Source organism: Ranitomeya imitator, chromosome 5 (genome assembly GCF_032444005.1).
Source record: "Ranitomeya imitator isolate aRanImi1 chromosome 5, aRanImi1.pri, whole genome shotgun sequence".
Taxonomy (NCBI): domain Eukaryota; kingdom Metazoa; phylum Chordata; class Amphibia; order Anura; family Dendrobatidae; genus Ranitomeya; species Ranitomeya imitator.
Genome location: NC_091286.1, coordinates 343039639 through 343058819, shown reverse-complemented (window position 1 = coordinate 343058819; position 19181 = coordinate 343039639). Strand labels below are relative to the sequence as shown.

The following is a 19181-nucleotide window of genomic DNA, read 5'->3' as shown; positions in this document are numbered from 1 at the left end:
CCGGGCACCTGACTGCAAGGGAGTAGGGAGGGACTAATCGGACTGTGGCCGGCACTGATTGGTCGCGGCAGCCACGATAGGCAGCAGGCGAGACCAATCAGCGACTTGGATTCCATGACAGACAGAGGCCGCGACCAATGAATATCTGTGACAGAAAGACAGACAGACGGAAGTGACCCTTAGACAATTATATAGTAGATTGTGTTTGTGCTATAATGTATAAGGTATGTAATGGTTATAAAATCAAATAATCAATAAAAATGATCTTACTTAAAACATTGATGCACAACGGCACGTGTTTTTAGATAAAAAAAACTCATTTGAATGAGACGTTAAACGCGCAGAGGTCTGACCAAAATTTGCAAGTGTGAATGAGGCCTATGGGGATATTTTAGAATTAGAAAGCTGCAGAACATTTTCTTTATGATTTTATGATTACGATTTGAAAGGTCTGGCTTTATTCTTTCATGCTTTTGATATCATATGTCACAACTGCCGCACTGTACAATGTAAAATCTCTTTTCCCTGGTAGTGTTAACATGTACACAAGTGATTCCATGCACCCCCCAGACAAGCTAATGTTTCGAGTGATTACATGTGATATCACGCACTGACTCACTGCAATCACACAGTGAAATACATGTGGATCTGTGTTGTTGAGTTAGAGCTTTAAATTGTAAGTCTGATGTTATAAGGCAACTTTGGCCGCAACACATATCACATTGCCCAAAGAGCGTGCTATGTTGCTGCTACAATGCACCAGAAGGGAAGTGAATGTCATTGCATTGTGACTTGTAATTAACTTTTCAAAACCCAATAGATTGTACTGTGACCCAATTCACTTGCAATACGCAGCAGTATAGCGCAATACTTAGGTGTTGTAGTTTGTCATGGACGAAGTCTTCTTGTATACCCAGCCCAGGAACGGAGGTTCAACATGGTGACAACCCTATAGGACTCACATAACTGGCATTGAACTAAGTGGTCCTGTCCTGAGGCTGTTGATGAAAATACCACATTCTATATTCTGGCCTTGGTCTTTGCACAATGGCTTTCACTGCTCTCAATAAGGAAAACTGAGACTTGAACCAACTGCCTTGAAAGTTTTTGTTGCCTAATTATTGCTTTAAAACAGTATATTTATTTTTCATAGATTTCCAAATATTCAGGTGACGACATCACCACAGCGCCTTCATTTTGCCCCCTGGATTTCCATGATTGATTCTTTGTTCACACGTGAGAATATAGGTGACATGTGGTTGCAGGAGATTGTGCACAGTGGATATATGGCTGCATATAGAGTCGCAGCAGCTCTGCACTACGAGGTCTAAGACACCCTAGGTGCTATGCTGGACTGTGATGCTCATTAGTTGTAGAGGAGATTTACTATCTAATATGGCATGCAATGCCTTTTTTCTCTTTACAAAAATCTACAAATGCTTCCATATGAAATCAGAGGCATATAGAATTGCAGTAGGGTTCCATACATGTACTGCTATCACTTGGAGGTGTAATACACTCTTAAGAATGAGACATAAAGTAAATAAGAAAAACAAAAAATAAATACGTTAATCAAATGTCGGTCAATTTTATTGCATTGAATATAAATTTATCTATAAATTCTGATGTTCACTTTTCTCCTCAGTTATGGAATATATCCTTATGGCATATTCAAGAAGTTGGGAATTCCTGGACCCAGTCCAATACCATTTATTGGAACATTTTTGGGTTACAGAAAAGTAAGGAGATTATATTATTGTGGAATATAGAAAATGTGTAATAGTACAGAGTGATCTATGTCAGTGTTTATTTCTGTTAATGTTGATAATTATGACTTACAGCCAATGAAAACCCAAAAGTCATTAACTTTTGCATCAATTACTGCATCAATTCAGCGTGGCATGGAGGCAATCAGCCTGTGGCACTGCTGAGGTGTTATGGAAGCCCAGGTTGCTTTGATAGCAGCCTTCAGCTCGTCTACATTGTTAGGTCTGGTGACTCTCAGCTTTCTCGTGACAATACTCCATAGATTCTCTATGGGGTTAAGGTCAGACGAGTTTGCTGGCCAATCAAGCACAGTGATATAGTTGTTTTTAAACCAGATATTGGTACTTTTGGCAGTGTGTACAGGTTCCAAGTCATTCTGTAAAATAACATTTCCATCTCCAAAAAGCTTGTCAGCAGAGGGAAGCATGAAGTGCTCTAAAATTTCCTGGTAGACGGCTGCGCTGACTTTGGTCTTGTAAAACACAGTGGACCTACACCAGCAGATGACATGGCTCCCCAAACCATCATTGATTGTGGAAACTTCAACTAGACGTCAAGCAGCTTGGATTGTGTGCCTCTCCACTCTTCATCCAGACTCAGGGACCTTGATTTCCAAATGAAATGCAAAATTTACTTTCATCTGAAAACACCTTGGACCACAGAGCAACAGTCCAGTTCTTTTTCTCCTTGGCCCAGGTCAAATTATTCTGGCGTTGTCTATTGGTCATGAGAGGCTTGACACAAGGAATGCGACACTTGTAACCCATGTCCTTGATACGTCTGTGTGTGGTGGCTCTTGAAGCAATGACTCCAGCAGCAGTCCACTCCCTGTGAATCTCCCCCAAACTTTTGATTGTCCTTTTCCTAACAATCCTTTCAAGGCTGCGGTTATCCCGGTTGCTTGTGCATCTTTTACTACCACGCTTTTTCATTTCACTCAACTTTCCATTAATATGCTTGGATACAGTATATTGGATTCTAGATTGTGAGCCCCATCGGGAACAGCGATGATAATGTGTGCAAAACTGTAAAGCGCTACTGAATATGTTAGCACTGTATAGAATAAAGATTATTATTATTTAAAGATTATTACAGCACTCTGTGAACAGCCAGCTTCTTTAGCAATGACCTTTTGTGCCTTACCCTCCTTGTGGAGTGTGTCAATGACTGCCTTCTGGACATCTGTCAAGTCAGCAGTCTTCCCTATGATTGTGGAGCCTACTGAAACAGACTAAGGGACATTTTAAATGCTGAGGAAGCCTTTGCAGGTGTTTTTAGTAATTATTATACCGTAACTTACTGAGATTATGACTTTTGGGTTTTCATTTGCTGTAAGCCATAATTATCAACATTAACAGAAATAAACACTTGAAATAGGTCACTCTGTTTGTAATGACTCTATAGAATGTATGAGTTTCACTTTTTGTATTGAAGAACTGAAATAAATTAACTTTTTGATGATGTTCTAATTTTGTGAGAAGCACCTGTATGTACACACGTTAAGTGTTTGGTTCAGAAATTTCTGCACCATTTCTGTACCTCTTGGCAGGCAAAACACTATGTAAAATAGGTGTCTTTTTGCTGCTTTTTTGCATGTGCTTTTGGTGCAGATTTTTCCCCACTTACTGTATTATGCTACATTCCCACAATTTTGGTGAATTTTGTGCACTGCATATTTTCGAGAAAAAAAAATGCACGTACCTATTATACTTGATGGGTTCAGAAATGGTGCAGAAAATCTGAAACCTCAAAAATTAATCAAAAGTTCATTGTGGGAATGTAACCTGAAATTGGCTGCAAAATGCTGAAAGACTGAAAAAAAACAGAAATGTAGAAATTTTTACAAATTCATTAAAAAAGAAAAACTGAAATATCACATGGTCATAAGTAATCAGACCCTTTGCTCAGACACTCATATTTAAGTCGCGTGCTGTCCATTTCCTTATTATCCTCCTTGAGATGCTTCTACTCCTTCATTGGAGTCCAGCTGTGTTAAATTAAACTGGTAGAACTTGATTTGCAAAGGCACACACCTGTCTATATAAGAGCTCACAGCTCACAGTACATGTCAGACCAAATGAGAATCATGAGGTCAAAGGAACTGGCCAAACAGCTCAGAGACAAAATTGTGGCCACGGTTGAAAAAGAATTTCTGCAGTACTCAAGGTTCCTAAGAGCACAGTGGACTCCATAATCCTTAAATGGAAGAAGTTTGGGGCCACCAGAAGTCTTCGTGGACCTGACCGTCCAGCCAAACTGAGCAATCGTGGGAGAAGACCTTTGGTGAGAGAGGCAAAGAAAAACCCCAAGATCACTGTGGCTGAGCTCCACAGATGCAGTAGCGAGATGGAAGAAAGTTCCACAAAGTCAACTATCGCTACAGCCCTCCACCTCAGTGCAAGACATATGAAAGCCTGCATAGAGTTTGCTAAACACATGAAGGACTCCCAGACTATGAGAAATAAGATTCTCTGGTCTGATAATTCTAAGCGGTATGTGTGGAGAAAACCAGGCACTGCTCATCACCTGCCCAAAACAATCCCAACAGTGAAACATGGTGGTGGCAGCATCATGCTATGGGGGTGTTTTTCAACTGCAGGGACAGGACGACTGGTTGCAATTAAAGGAAACATGAATGCGGCCAAATACCGAGATATCCTGGATGAAAACCTCGTCCTTAATGCTCTGGACCTCAGACTTGGCCGAAGGTTCACCTTCCAACAAGACAATAACCCTAAGCACACAGCTAAAATAACAAAGGAGTGGATTCAGAACAACTGTGTGACCATTCTTGACTGTCCCAGCCAGAGGCCTGACCTAAACCCAATTGAGCATCTCTGGAGAGACCTGAAAATGGCTGTCCATCAACGTTCACCATTCAACCTGACGGAACTGAAGAGGATCTGCAAGGAAGAATGGCAGAGAATCCCCAAATCCAGGTGTGAAAAACTTGTTGCATCATTCCCAAGAAGACTCATGGGTGTACTAGCTCAAAAGGGTGCTTCTACTCAATTCTGAGCAAAGGGTCTTAATACTTATGACCATGTGATATTTCGGTTTTTCTTCTTTAATAAATTTGAAAAACTTTCTACATTTCAGTTTTTTTTTTCAGTCAAGATGGGGTGCAGAGTGTACATTAATGAGAAAAAATGACCCTTTTAAAATTTACCAAATGGCTACAATGAAACAAAGAGTGAAAAATTTAAAGGGGTCTGAATACTTTCCATGCCCACTGTATTCCAGAAGTCTCATACATACGTTGCTATTTTGTTCCTTGCAGACTTGCAGCAGATTTAAATCTGCATTACGTCAATGTTTTCAGCGTTGTTGTTGCAGATTTCGCCCACCTAATTGGGAAAAATCTAAAACAGAAACACATGTAAAAAAATGACTTAGAAACGCAACAAAAACACGCATATTTTACGTAGTGTTTTTTCTGCCAAGACAGAAATGTTTTCTGCCAATACTTAAAGTGTGCATACACCCTTAGGTGCTAACATGATCCTGTTTTTATGCGGTTTTCTACCTAATGTAACAGGCAATGATTTATTTTTTAGGGTGTAGCCCAATTTGATATGGAATGCTTCAAGAAATATGGAAAATTGTGGGGGTAAGTTTAAATACACGAAGTAAATATTTTCTTGTGATTATGTTTGGCTGCCTATATAAGGGTACAAGGCTAAACACACACTCATTTAGACATCAGGATTTTGCTTACAAGTTCGATCCATGTTTTCCACAGATAGAGTCCGTACCTATTATCGTATTTGGAGCTCTTAAAATTTTTGCGTATTTTTGCAGATTGAGTATCTGCACAAATGCAAGGAGACTAAAGACCGCATGCACATTAGACCAATGTCAGCTGAACCTGCCGATATCGACTGGCTCAACTGAAGGGCTATTGTGTATCGGGGCGCCAGCCAACTGATGGTCGGGAGAGATGTTGATCAGGCATCATATTTTTCACCCTGATATAAGCTGCTTGTCAATATGCCATTCAGTGGCTTTCTTATAGAGAATATAGTAGTGCTCCACCAAATGAATGCTACTGTATATGGGAGTGTCAGTTTACATGACTGTGGGCCGAATGATTGGCCAAAGCATTGATCAGAAATCTAATGTGTATAGAAAGCCTTAGGTGTCTTGGATAATGCTGATAATGCAATTGCATAGGTCCATTAAAAAAGCAGTTAGATGCGATTTGTGTGCTGTCCTTTTTTCACATGCGGCTTGATATGAGAATCGTGAGGAACCTCCATTAGTTCATTTTTTTCATCTGAGAAAAACTGATGAAACTGATGGTAAAGAATGAAACACAGACCAAAACTCTGATGAAACTCTGATAAGAAACCCTAATGAATCTCAGTCCGATTTTTGCATACAATAAAAATCACTGATGTCTGTGTAACAGTGGTGGGAGCTGATGGATTGCTCCCTGACACTCAAAGGTTAAATGTATTTGATCCCCCTGTATGTGATAAAGGTATTATACCCACTGGGGCTGTAGGTGGCTTGGACAGGGTTAACTGTAGTGTCAGCCCACTTTGGGAGGAGGAACTGAGTGTTAGTGGCAAGCAGGGCTGCCACTAGAAATTTCGGAGCCCCCTTGAGACTCCACCCAGGCTCCACCCCAGCCCCGCCTCCACTCTCCACCCCTCAAACTGTCCACAGTCCCACCGCTCTCTCTTGGAAAAACTCCACTTCTCACCTATCACACATTAACAGTTCCCATCACCAGATCACACATATAGCCGGCAGCTTTTGTTTTGTCCAAAAGATTTTTTAAGCCGCCACCATAACATGGTAAACACTTTTGGCTGGGCCCTATTCTGCTGTAACCTATTAATATTTGTTAAAATATGCAATACAATTTAGGTATATTTTTATTTATTTTTCAATTTTTAAAATGACCAATAATATCACATACAAAGAACAAATACCACAGCACTATGACCAGACCACATATTACCACCACAGTGATCGAATAATATCACATACAAGGAACAAATACCGCAACACCATGTCCAGACCACATATTACCACCACATAGTGACTGAATACTACAATTCTGATCAGTAATTAAAAAAAAAGCACCATACTATCACCATAAGTGCCATTATGCACAGGAGATCTGTACTTAGTATGCTGTGTCTGTGTACAGATAATACAGTGATCACTAGTGAAATTATACACAGGAGCTCTGTATACAGTATACAGTGTATAGTGTCAGTGTATAGGTAACACACTGACTCACCAGTGACGTCTCTAGGTGAAGTCCTTCATCTTTCATCCAGCACAGACCGCCATCATTTCATTCAGCCAGGACTTCTCTCTGCAGGAAATAACACAGTTATGTCGAGCTCCGCTTGTAGAATACATTACTTAATTTTTCCCAACTTCTACATTACACCACATGAAGAAAAAGAGGCGACTAAGGTAACGTTCACACTAGCGTTACGCTAATTTGCGTCGGGCGACGCAGCGGCGACGCATGCGTCATGCGCCCCTATATTTAACATGGGGGACGCATGCATTTTTTTTGTTGCGTTGTGCGACGCATGCGTCTTTTTTGCCGCAAGCGTCGGACCAAGAAAACGCAACAAGTTGCATTTTTCTTGCGTCCGAATTTCGGCAAAACACGACGCATGCGTCGCAAAACGCAGCGTTTTTGCGTGCGTTTTGCCGTGTTTTTGCATGCGTTGTGCGTTGCGTCGCCGACGCAGCGGCACACAACGCTAGTGTGAACGTAGCCATAGTGTCACTCTACACAGTAACAGGACCGCCCCTGTTGTGAATTCCGCTCTTGGGCTCCCTCCGGTGGTTGTTAGTGGCATTTTTGTGAGTTCTGCTCTTTGGCTCCCTCCTGTGGTTTTGAGTGGTATGGCTGCTTCTTGGATTTAGCTTCAGCAGCTGTTTTCACTGATCGTCTTTCTGGCTCGGCTATATTAGTCTGGCCTTATCCCTCATTCAATGCCAGTTGTCAATTGTTCCTGCCTGGAGTCATTGCTCTTAGGACTTTCCTGAAACTTTGACCAGTTCATCAAAGCTAAGTCCTTGCTTGTCCTTTTGCGGTTCTCTTGTTGTGGACTTGTTGTTCAGCACTTTCTTTGTTTTTGTTCTTTTGTCCAGCTTTTCAGTATGGATCTATTCAGCTAAGCTGGAAGCTCTGGGCAGCAGAGTTTGCCCTCCTGCGGTGGACTTTTTCTAGTTTTTATTACTGACCGCACAACGTTCTGTCCTGTACAATTTTCTATCTAGCTAGAAGTTGCCTCCTGTGCTAAATCTTGTTTCATACTACGTATGTCATTTCCTTCTCCTCTCGCAGTCATTATTTGTGGAGGGCTAATCTATCCTTTGGAGATTTTCTCTGAGGCAAGATAGTTTTCCTGCTTCTATCTTTAGGGGTAGTTAGCTCTTAGGCTGTGATGAGATGCCTAGGCAGAGTTAGGAGCATTCCACGGCTGCTTCTAGTGTTGTGTTGAGCTTAGGGACTGCGGTCAGTATAGTTGCCACCTGCTCAGAGCTAGATGCATGTCGCTCCTTAATCACCAGATCATAACAGTACAACTGGCCAAAAATGAGCTGAATGCCTCTCAAAAGAAGGAAGAGAAAGAGTTCTGAGCCATTTTTTTTTCTTTAGTTTGTTTTGTCTTTTTCCTTCCTCTTGATCTCTGGGTGATTCGGGATTTGGATGCAGGCATGGATGTTCAGGGTTTGTTTTCTCGTGTGGATCAGCTTGCTGCAAGAGTACAGAGTATTCAAGATTATGTGGTTCAGACTCTGGCCTTAGAGCCTAGAATTCCTACTCCGGATTTGTTTTACGGGGATAGATCTAAGTTTTTGAACTTTAAAAATAATTGCAAATTGTTTTTTGCTCTGAAACCCCGTTCCTCTGGTGACCCCATTCAGCAAGTAAAGATAGTTATTTCTCTTCTGCATGGTGACCCTCAGGACTGGGCATTCTCACTTGAGCCAGGGAATCCAGCATTGCTTAATGTAGATGCACTTTTTCAATCGCTCGGATTATTGTATGACGAACCTAACTCTGTAGAGCATGCTGAGAAAACACTGTTGGCCCTGTGTCAGGGTCAGGAAGCGGCAGAATTATACTGCCAGAAATTTAGAAAATGGTCTGTGCTCACTAAATGGAATGAGGAGGCTCTGGCAGCAATTTTCAGAAAGGGTCTTTCTGAACCCCTTAAAGATGTTATGGTGGGGTTTCCCACGCCTGTTGGTTTGAGCGAATCTATGTCTCTGGCCATTCAGATTGATCGGCGCCTGCGCGAACGCAAAGTGGTGCACCATATGGCAGTGTCCTCTGAGCAAAGTCCTGAGCCCATGCATGTGATAGGATTTTGACTAGAGCGGAACAGAGGGGATACAGACGTCAGAATGGGCTGTGTTTTTACTGTGGTGATTCTGCTCATACTATTTCTGATTGCCCTAAGCGTAGTAAGAGGGTCGCTAGATCTGTTACCATTAGTACTGTGCAGCCTAAGTTTCTCCTGTCTGTGACCCTGATTTGCTCATTGTCATCTTTTTCTGTCATGGCATTTGTGGATTCAGGCGCTGCTCTGAACTTAATGGACTTAGAATTCGCTAGGCGCTGTGGTTTTTCTTTGCAACCTTTGCAGAGTCCCATACCCTTGAGGGGTATTGATGCTACACCATTGGCCAAGAATAAACCTCAGTACTGGACGCAGATGACTATGTACACGGCTCCTGCACATCAGGAAGATTGCCGTTTTCTGGTGTTGCATAATTTACATGATGTTGTTGTACTGGGTTTTCCATGGTTACAAGTACACAATCCAGTGCTGGATTGGAAATCAATGTCTGTGACTAGTTGGGGTTGTCAAGGGGTACATAGTGACGTTCCTTTGATGTCAATTTCCTCTTCCCCTTCTTCTGATGTTCCTGAATTTTTGTTAGATTTCCAGGATGTATTCGATGAGCCCAAGTCCAGTTCCCTTCCTCCACATAGGGACTGTGATTGTGCTATTGAATTGATTCCTGGCTGTAAGTTCCCTAGGGGCCGACTTTTCAACCTGTCTGTGCCAGAGCATGCCGCCATGCGGAGCTATGTTAAGGAGTCTTTAGAGAAGGGGCATATTCGGCCGTCTTCGTCACCATTGGGAGCGGGATTCTTTTTTGTTGCCAAGAAGGATGGCTCCTTAAGACCCTGTATTGATTATCGCCTTCTTAATAAGATCACGGTCAAATTCCAATACCCTTTATCTTTGATCTCTGATTTGTTTGCTAGGATTAAGGGGGCTAGTTGGTTTACCAAGATTGACCTTCGAGGGGCATATAATCTTGTTTGTATTAAACAGGGTGACGCATGGAAGACTGCATTTAATACGCCCGAAGTCCATTTTGAATACCTTGTGATGCCATTTGGGCTCTCTAATGCTCCATCTGTGTTCCAGTCTTTCATGCATGATATTTTCCGCAATTATCTTGACAAATTCTTGATTGTGTATTTGGATGAAATTTTGATTTTTTCGAGGATTGGGAGCCTCATGTGAAGCAGGTCAGGATGGTATTCCAGATCCTTCGTGATAATGCTCTATTTGTGAAGGGGTCTAAGTGCCTATTTGGAGTTCAGAAGGTCTCTTTTTGGGGGTTTATTTTTTCTCCTTCGTCTATAGAAATGGATCCTGTTAAGGTCCAAGCCATTCATGACTGGATTCAACCCACATCTGTGAAGAGCCTTCAGAAATTTTTGGGCTTTGCTAATTTTTATCGCCGTTTCATTGCCAACTTCTCTAGTGTGGTTAAACCCCTGACCGATTTGACGAAAAAAGGCGCTGATGTGACTAATTGGTCCTCTGAGGCTGTTGAGGCCTTTCAGGAGCTTAAACGCCGATTTACTTCTGCCCCTGTGTTGCGTCAACCGGATGTTTCTCTTCCTTTTCAGGTTGAGGTTGACGCTTCTGAGATTGGGGCAGGGGCCGTTTTGTCACAGAGGAATTCTGATGGTTCCTTGATGAAGCCATGTGCCTTCTTTTCCCGAAAGTTTTCGCCTGCGGAACGCAATTATGATGTCGGCAATCGGGAGTTGTTGGCTATGAAGTGGGCATTTGAGGAGTGGCGACATTGGCTTGAGGGAGCCAAGCACCGCATTGTGGTCTTGACCGATCATAAGAATTTGATTTACCTTGAGTCGGCCAAGCGGTTGAACCCTAGAAAGGCTCGGTGGTCCCTGTTTTTCTCCCGTTTTGATTTTGTGGTCTCGTATCTTCTAGGATCTAAGAATGTTAAGGCGGATGCCCTCACTAGGAGTTTTTTGCCGGATTCTCCTGTAGTCCTTGAGCCGGTTGGCATTCTTAAGGAAGGGGTGATTCTTTCTGCCATCTCCCCTGATTTGCGGCGGGTGCTTCAGGAATTTCAGGCTGATAGGCCTGACCGCTGTCCTGTGGGGAAGCTGTTTGTTCCTGATAGATGGACGAGTAAGGTGATTTCTGAGGTCCATTGTTCAGTGTTGGCTGGTCATCCTGGGATTTTTGGTACCAGAGATTTGGTTGCTAGGTCCTTTTGGTGGCCTTCCTTGTCGCACGATGTCCGTGCTTTTGTGCAGTCCTGTGGGACTTGTGCCCAAGCCAAGCCTTGCTGTTCCCGCGCTAGTGGGTTGCTTTTGCCTTTGCCCGTCCCGGAGAGGCCTTGGACGCATATTTCCATGGATTTTATTTCGGATCTTCCTGTGTCCCAGAGGATGTCTGTTATCTGGGTGGTTTGTGACCGGTTCTCTAAAATGGTCCATTTGGTACCTTTGCCTAAATTGCCTTCCTCCTCTGATTTGGTTCCATTGTTTTTTCAGCATGTGGTTCGTTTGCATGGCATTCCAGAGAATATTGTGTCTGACAGAGGTTCCCAGTTTGTTTCCAGGTTTTGGCGGGCCTTTTGTGCTAGGATGGGTATTGATTTGTCTTTTTCTTCGGCGTTCCATCCTCAGACCAATGGCCAAACTGAGCAAACTAATCAGACCTTGGAGACCTATTTGAGATGCTTTGTGTCTGCTGATCAGGATGATTGGGTGACTTTCTTGCCATTGGCCGAGTTTTCCCTTAATAATCGGGCCAGTTCGGCTACTTTGGTTTCGCCTTTCTTTTGTAATTTTGGTTTCCATCCTCGTTTTTCTTCAGGGCAGGTTGAGCCTTCTGATTGTCCTGGTGTTGATTCTGTGATGGACAGGTTACAGCAGATTTGGACTCATGTGGTAGACAATTTGACGTTGTCCCAGGAAAAGGCTCAGCGTTTTGCTAACCGCCGTCGTTGTGTTGGTCCTCGGATTGGTTCTTGGATTTAGCTTCAGCAGCTGTTTTCACTGATCGTCTTTCTGGCTCGGCTATATTAGTCTGGCCTTATCCCTCATTCAATGCCAGTTGTCAATTGTTCCTGCCTGGAGTCATTGCTCTTAGGACTTTCCTGACACTCTGACCAGTTCATCAAAGCTAAGTCCTTGCTTGTCCTTTTGCGGTTCTCTTGTTGTGGACTTGTTGTTCAGCACTTTCTTTGTTTTTGTTCATTTGTCCAGGTTTTCAGTATGGATCTATTCAGCTAAGCTGGAAGCTCTGGGCAGCAGAGTTTGCCCTCCACACCTTTAGTCAGGTGTGGAGATTTTTGCATTTCTCTGCGGTGGACTTTTTCTAGTTTTTATTACTGACCGCACAGCGTTCTGTCCTGTACTATTTTCTATCTAGCTAGAAGTGGCCTCCTGTGCTAAATCTTGTTTCATACTACGTATGTCATTTCCTTCTCCTCTCACAGTCATTATTTGTGGGGGGCTAATCTATCCTTTGGGGATTTTCTCTGAGGCAAGATAGTTTTCCTGCTTCTATCTTTAGGGGTAGTTAGCTCTTAGGCTGTGACGAGATGCCTAGGCAGAGTTAGGAGCATTCCACGGCTGCTTCTAGTGTTCTGTTGAGCTTAGGGACTGCGGTCAGTATAGTTGCCACCTGCTCAGAGCTAGACGCATGTTGCTCCTTAATCACCAGATCATAACATGCCCCCCCATTTAAAACCGTGTCTGCAAAAAATAAAATAAATACATCACTGCAGTAATACTATCCCTAAATTAGCCCCTATGGTAATAATATTCCCCATCCTGGCCACCGTGTGTCTCATTCCTGGCGTCAGCCATATGTTCTCCCATCCTGCCCTCATGAGTATCCATTCTGCCCCATATGATCTCCCCATCCTGCCCCATATGATCGCCCCATGTGATCTCTCCATCCTGCCCCATCTGTCTCCATCATATCCATCCTGCCCCATGATCCTGCACGATCTGTCTCCAATTCTGCCTCCAGTGTCTCCAATCATGCCCCGTGTCTCCATTCTGCCCCCTATGTCTCCAACCATGGCCCCCATGTCTGAAATCCTGCCACTTGTCTCCAATCATGCCCCATGTCTCCATTCTGCCCCCTATGTCTCCAACCATGCCCCCATGTCTGCAATCCTGCCACTTGTCTCCAATCATGCCCCCTGTGTCTCCATTCTGCCCCATCTGTCTCCAGTCCTCCCCCATCTTTCATCCTGCCCCGTGTCTCCAATCATGCCCCATGTCTCGCATTCTGCCCCAATGTCCAGCATTCTGCCCGTGTCCAGCATTCTGCCCCCGGGTCTCACAGTCTGCCCCTGTGTCCAGCATACTGCCCCTGTCACTGTGTCCAGCATTCTGCCCCTGTCACTGTGTCCAGCAATCTGCCCCTGTCACTGTGTCCAGCAATCTGCCCCTGTCACTGTGTCCAGCATTCTGCCCCTGTCACTGTGTCCAGCATTCTGCCCCAGTGTGTGTCTAGCATTCTGCCCCAGTGTGTGTCCAGCATTCTGCCCCAGTGTGTGTCCAGCATTCTGCCCCAGTGTGTGTCCAGCATTCTGCCCCAGTGTGTGTCCTGCATTCTGCCCCAGTGTGTGTCCAGCATTCTGCCCCAGTGTGTGTCCAGCATTCTGCCCCAGTGTGTGTCCAGCATTCTGCCCCAGTGTGTGTCCAGCATTCTGGCCCAGTGTGTGTCCAGCATTCTGCCCCAGTGTGTGTCCAGCATTCTGCCCCAGTGTGTGTCCAGCATTCTGCCCCAGTGTGTGTCCAGCATTCTGCCCCAGTGTGTGTCCAGCATTCTGCCCCACTGTGTGTCCAGCATTCTGCCCCACTGTGTGTCCAGCATTCTGCCCCACTGTGTGTCCAGCATTCTGCCCCCCGGGCCCCCCTGGATTGCCACTCTGAAAGAAAACAAAACAAAACACGAGTTCTTACCTGGCCATGTTCCTGCGCCGGGCAAAGCTCCCTCCAGGCTCCACGCAGACGCACTCGCCGGGCCCGGTGGCTGAGAATGACGTCAGACGCCGGCGAGTGCGCACTGCGGCCCCATTCAGCTGAAAGCCTCAGATTGGCTGGCGGCTGTTAACTATTGACGTGCGCGGGCCCCCTCTGCTCACCGGGCCCCATACGCCAGTCACGGCTGTAATGCCCTGATGGCGGCCCTGCTGGTGGAGCGGGGTCACAGGGGGTGTTTGTTGGTCCGGCGATGATAGGACCCAGACTAGTGCTGCAGGTTCGGAGGTGCTCGTGGTGCCGTCATTTTGTGAAAGCCCGGAGCTCCCGCATATCCATTGCTGTGATGCGTGTTGTGAATTCCGCTCTTAGGCTCCCTCCGGTGGTTGTAAGTGGCACTTTTGTGAGTTCTGCTCTTGGGCTCCCTCCGGTGGTTTTAAGTGGTATGGCTGCTCCTTGGATTTAGCAGTCTGCAGCTGCTTCCACTGATTGTCTTTCTGCTCGGCTATTTATGCCTGGCTCTTCCTTCAGCCAGTACCACTTGTCAATGGTTCCTGGTTGGATTCACATCTCTTTTGGATTTCCCTGTTATCCTGACCAGTTCAGCAAAGTTAAGTCCTTGCTTGCTCTTTTCTGTCCACAGGTTGTGGACTTATTCGTTCTGTGCTTTCTATGTTTTTGTCCAGCTTGTCAGCATGGATTAATTCAGTTAAGCTGGGAACTCTGGGAAGCAGATTTACCCTCCACACCTTTAGTCAGGTGTGGAGATTTTTGTAAACTCTGTGTGGATTTTTGTAGTTTTTTATACTGACCGCACAGTATTCTATCCTGTCCTATCTATCTAGCTAGACTGGCCTCCTATGCTACATCCTGGTTTCATTCTGTGTATGTCTTTTCCCTCTCCACTCACAGTCATTACTTGTGGGGGGCTATCTATCCTTTGGGGATTTTCTCTGAGGCAAGATAGTTTTCCTGTTTCTATCTTTTGGGGTAGTTAGTTCTCAGGCTGTGACGAGGTGCCTAGGGAGTGACAGGAGCATCCCACGGCTACTTCTAGTGTTGTGTTGAGCTTAGGGACTGCGATCAGTACAGGTACCACCTCCTTCAGAGCCCGTCCCATGTTGCTCCTAAACCACCAGTTCATAACAGATGCGGTGATCTCCGGGAAATCCCTTCCCAGACTGGTGCAGGTTCAGTGGTGCTCAGCGGTGCTCAGTGGTGCGGGGTCTCCGGCAACCTTTTGTGAAAGCCCCGAGCCCCCACACTTCCATTGCCTCGATGCTTTAGCCTCCGGGGAAATGGACGAGATCTCAATCTGCGCATGTTCTGACTCCGTCTCTGTCATTTTGCATCTTCAGATGCGCACCAGAGCACTTGTGTGTGAATCACGTCACCTATCACATGAACTATCAAAGGGGATCATGTGACATGTCACGTGATACATCAGTTACTGGGGGGAGCACATGCCTTCTAAACTGACTGGGGTCTAGACTACTCTTATTCTGTCCCTGGTAGCACTAGTAAACATAACTTAGCAGCTTAGGCTGGGGTCACACTTGTGAGTGCAATGCGAGAAACTCACGAGAGTCTCTCGCATCTATTCTATACCCGGCACTGCCGCTGGCACTCGGGACCAGAGTGTGCGGTTGCATAGAAATACATGCAGCTGCATGTTCCGGTCCCGAGTGCCAGCAGCAGTGCGGGGTATTGATGAGAGAGACTCGCGCTAATTTTGTGTGACCCCGGCCTTAAAGTGAACCTGTCAGCAGGATTTTGCAAAGTAAACTACAGGCATTGTCCTGTTGCCTCTGTTATACTGATTAAAATGATACCTGGGGTGAAGAAATCCATCTTTTGGTTCTTGTGTAATCAGTGTTGGAAGCTTTCAGTTAATGAGATGCCCATAATCCAAGGCGGGACTGTAGGCAGAGTCTTTTCTTCCTGCTCTAAACCAGAGAAACCAAGGAAAGACCTGACCACAGACCGCCCCAAAGCACAAACAATTTGTCTCTATGCTGATGAAATTTACAAAGCCATTTCTTTAGGGACCACATCACGTTTATAGTGACTTTGATGGGCCTATGTGACAGAAAATGCCCAAAAGTGACACCATTTTAAAAATTGCACCCTTCAAAGTCCACAAAACCACAAGACGTTTACCAACCCTTCAGGTGTTTTACAGGAATTAATCCAATGTGGAAGGAAAAAATTAAAATGTATATTTGTTGCGTAATTTCTCCTGAGTACTCCTGATAGCAGATATATGGTGGAAAACCACTGTTTGGGTAAACAAGGCTCGGAAGGGAAGGAGTCTTTTGCATTGCAAAATTGGCTGGAATAGAGAGCAGACGCCATGTCGCGTTTGGAGAGCCCCTTATGTTCCTAAACAGTAGAAACACTCCTGAAATGACCCCATTTTGGAAAGTACACCCCGGAATTTATCTAGAGGTGTGGTGAGCATCTTAAACCCACAGTTTCACAGGATTTGATAATGTTGATCCGTGAAAATAAAAAATTACATTTTCCCCCAAAATATTGCTTTAGCCCAAAATTTTTCATTTTCACAAGTGCAGCAGGAGAAAATGAACCCCCAAAATTCTGTGCAATTTCTCTTGAGTTTGCGGATACCCATCTGTGGGAGGAAACTACTGTTTGGGCACACTGCTGAGCTGCGAAAGGAAGGAGCGACATTTTTGAGTGCAGACTTTGATGGAATGATCTGTTGGTGCCATCTTGCGTTTGGAGAGCCCCTGATGTGCCTAAACAGGTAGAAGTGGGAATACTTTCCTGCAACAAGGCAGAAAAATTATTTCCAGAGTTCCCCCATAGACAACATTGGTACTGCATACTGAAGGTCAAGAATTTGTTCTACTTATTTTTAGCACCGTTTCTTGTGTAGTAAAAGTGATTAGATAAAATTATTCTTCGTGTCGGTTCAATTACAGCGATACCCGACTTATATCTTTATCTATGTTTTGCTACTATCATACACTAAATTTTTTTTTTTTTTTTGCAAAAACTAGTATTTGCATCGCCAAATTTCAAGAATAATAATTCTTCTATATTTTTGCTGTCAGAGTTTTTATTCGTATCATTTTCGGGCACATGACATTTTTTTGATCGCTTTCTATTCCAATTTTTGGAAGGCAGAATGAGCAAAATCCAGCAATTCAGGATTTTTTTTTTATGGCGTTCACTGTGTGGTAAAAGTGATACAAGTAAATTAGGGAGACAAAAAGTGCATATAGGGTCTTATCCTCAGATTAAGTGTGTTTAACAGGGAGCTGCTCACCTGATGGTGTAAAGCAAAAGCATGTGCGCATCGGCTGCTGCAGATCTACGGGCCTCCCACACGACCTTCTCAGAGACGTTGTACAGGATAGTTTGTGGATTAAGTCCGCGCTGCCACAATAATACAGATTTGAATGTAATGAAGATCTCTGGTGGTTTATTCAACGCGTTTCAAAATCTATCTGACCCCATCATCAGGAAAATACCACAAAGCCATACCGTGTGTCTTTGTGGTATTTTCCTGATGAAGGGGTCAGATAGATCTTGAAACGCGTTGAATAAATCACCAGAGTTTTTCATTACATTCAAATCTGTATTATTGTGGCAACGCGGAATTGATCTATAAACTATCCTGTACAACGTAAAAGTGATACAGCAATACCACATTTATGTCTTGTTTTATGTTTTTCTGCTTTTACACAATAAAAACAATTTTATAGAACAAAAAAAAAGATTTTGTATTGCTAGATCAGTTCATCACACACAAGCAGGAAGCATATCACCTCCTGCTCTCAGAAGGAATTTACAGGCCACAGTACTTGGGTGATCGCACAGCCATCTTTTGGCCCGGGGTCACTATGGAGACCATCAGCACAATGCGATCACAATCACGGTGCACCGATCGGACAGAAAGGGAGCTCCCTCTATAAACCGATCTATGACAGCAGCATCAGAGGGGTTAAATGCCACCGATCGGCGCTAGCACCAATCGTGGGTGTTTTTGCAGGGTGCCTTACATGTACGGTGGTTTGCGAGAACACATCTCCCATGGCGCCATACATGTATGTCAGATGTAGTAAAGGGGTTAACCCTTTCACGACCTATGATGTATAGGTACATAATAGGTCGTATCCATCCTTTTGATGTTGAGCCTACATATTTCCCAGTACATAAAAGCTGATTTAAGTGCCTGTGCGAATATGTAATTCAAGGAATTGTATTCTCTTCTTGCTTGTTTGTCTTAATTTATTTGTTTTTGCAGACTGTATGATGGCAGACAAGCAGTGCTTGCAATTCTAGATCCAGTTATTATTAAAAACATTTTGGTGAAAGAGTGCTACACTAACTTCACAAACAGACGGGTAAGATTTCAGCAGAGTTAATGATGAAAATTACTACTTCTGCTATATGATACTCTACCATCGCAAAAATATTCTGAAAACTATCACTTTTGGGTCTATCTACATGGGCAAAAACAAAGAGGAAAATTTGCTGCAGGTCATGGCAGAGGTGCACTGTACATACAGTGCCTTGTGAAAGTATTCGGCCTCCTGGAACTTTTCAACCTTTTCCCACATATAATAATAATCTTTATTTTTATACAGCGCTAACATATTCCGCAGCGCTTTACAGTTTGCACACATTATCATCACTGTCTCCCGATGGGGCTCACAATCTAAATTCCCTATCAGTACGTCTTTGGAATGTGGGAGAAAACCCACTCAAACACTGGGAGAACATACAAACTCCTGGCAGATGTTGTCCAAGGCGGGATTAGACCCCAAGACTCCAGTGCTGCAAGGCTGCAGTGCTATGAAGAATCAACGACAAGTGGAACACAATTGTGAAGTTGAATAAAATTTATTGGTTATTTTATAATCTTATATATCCGCTTTTATGGAGGGGGTAATGGCTGTGATGGCGTGGGGTCCCAGGAGGCAGGGTCGCTGCTGCTGGAAGCTGGTAGCAGCAGGAGTGAAATAATACTGCGGGCGCCAGGTTGGGGGGAGGACGTGTTCAGCTCTACGAGGCTACAACAGGCTTCAGGCTTGCAGATAATATCCCCACACTTCCCATTGTTGTCACTACGGTTGACTTTGGCAAAATGTCCGCCAATGCCAGCTTCCTGCAG

General features: G+C 44.2%; 1 protein-coding gene across 1 annotated transcript in view; it reads left to right on the top strand.

Moving 5' to 3' along the window:
• The window catches only part of LOC138637604 (cytochrome P450 3A9-like), a 104101-nt gene that overhangs the window by 19956 nt on the left and 64964 nt on the right, over positions 1–19181 (top strand). The window contains exons 2-4 of the mRNA XM_069726423.1: positions 1646–1739; positions 5325–5377; positions 18312–18411. Of these exons, the coding sequence (XP_069582524.1) occupies positions 1646–1739; positions 5325–5377; positions 18312–18411 (247 nt within the window). The remainder of the gene's footprint in view (positions 1–1645; positions 1740–5324; positions 5378–18311; positions 18412–19181) is intronic.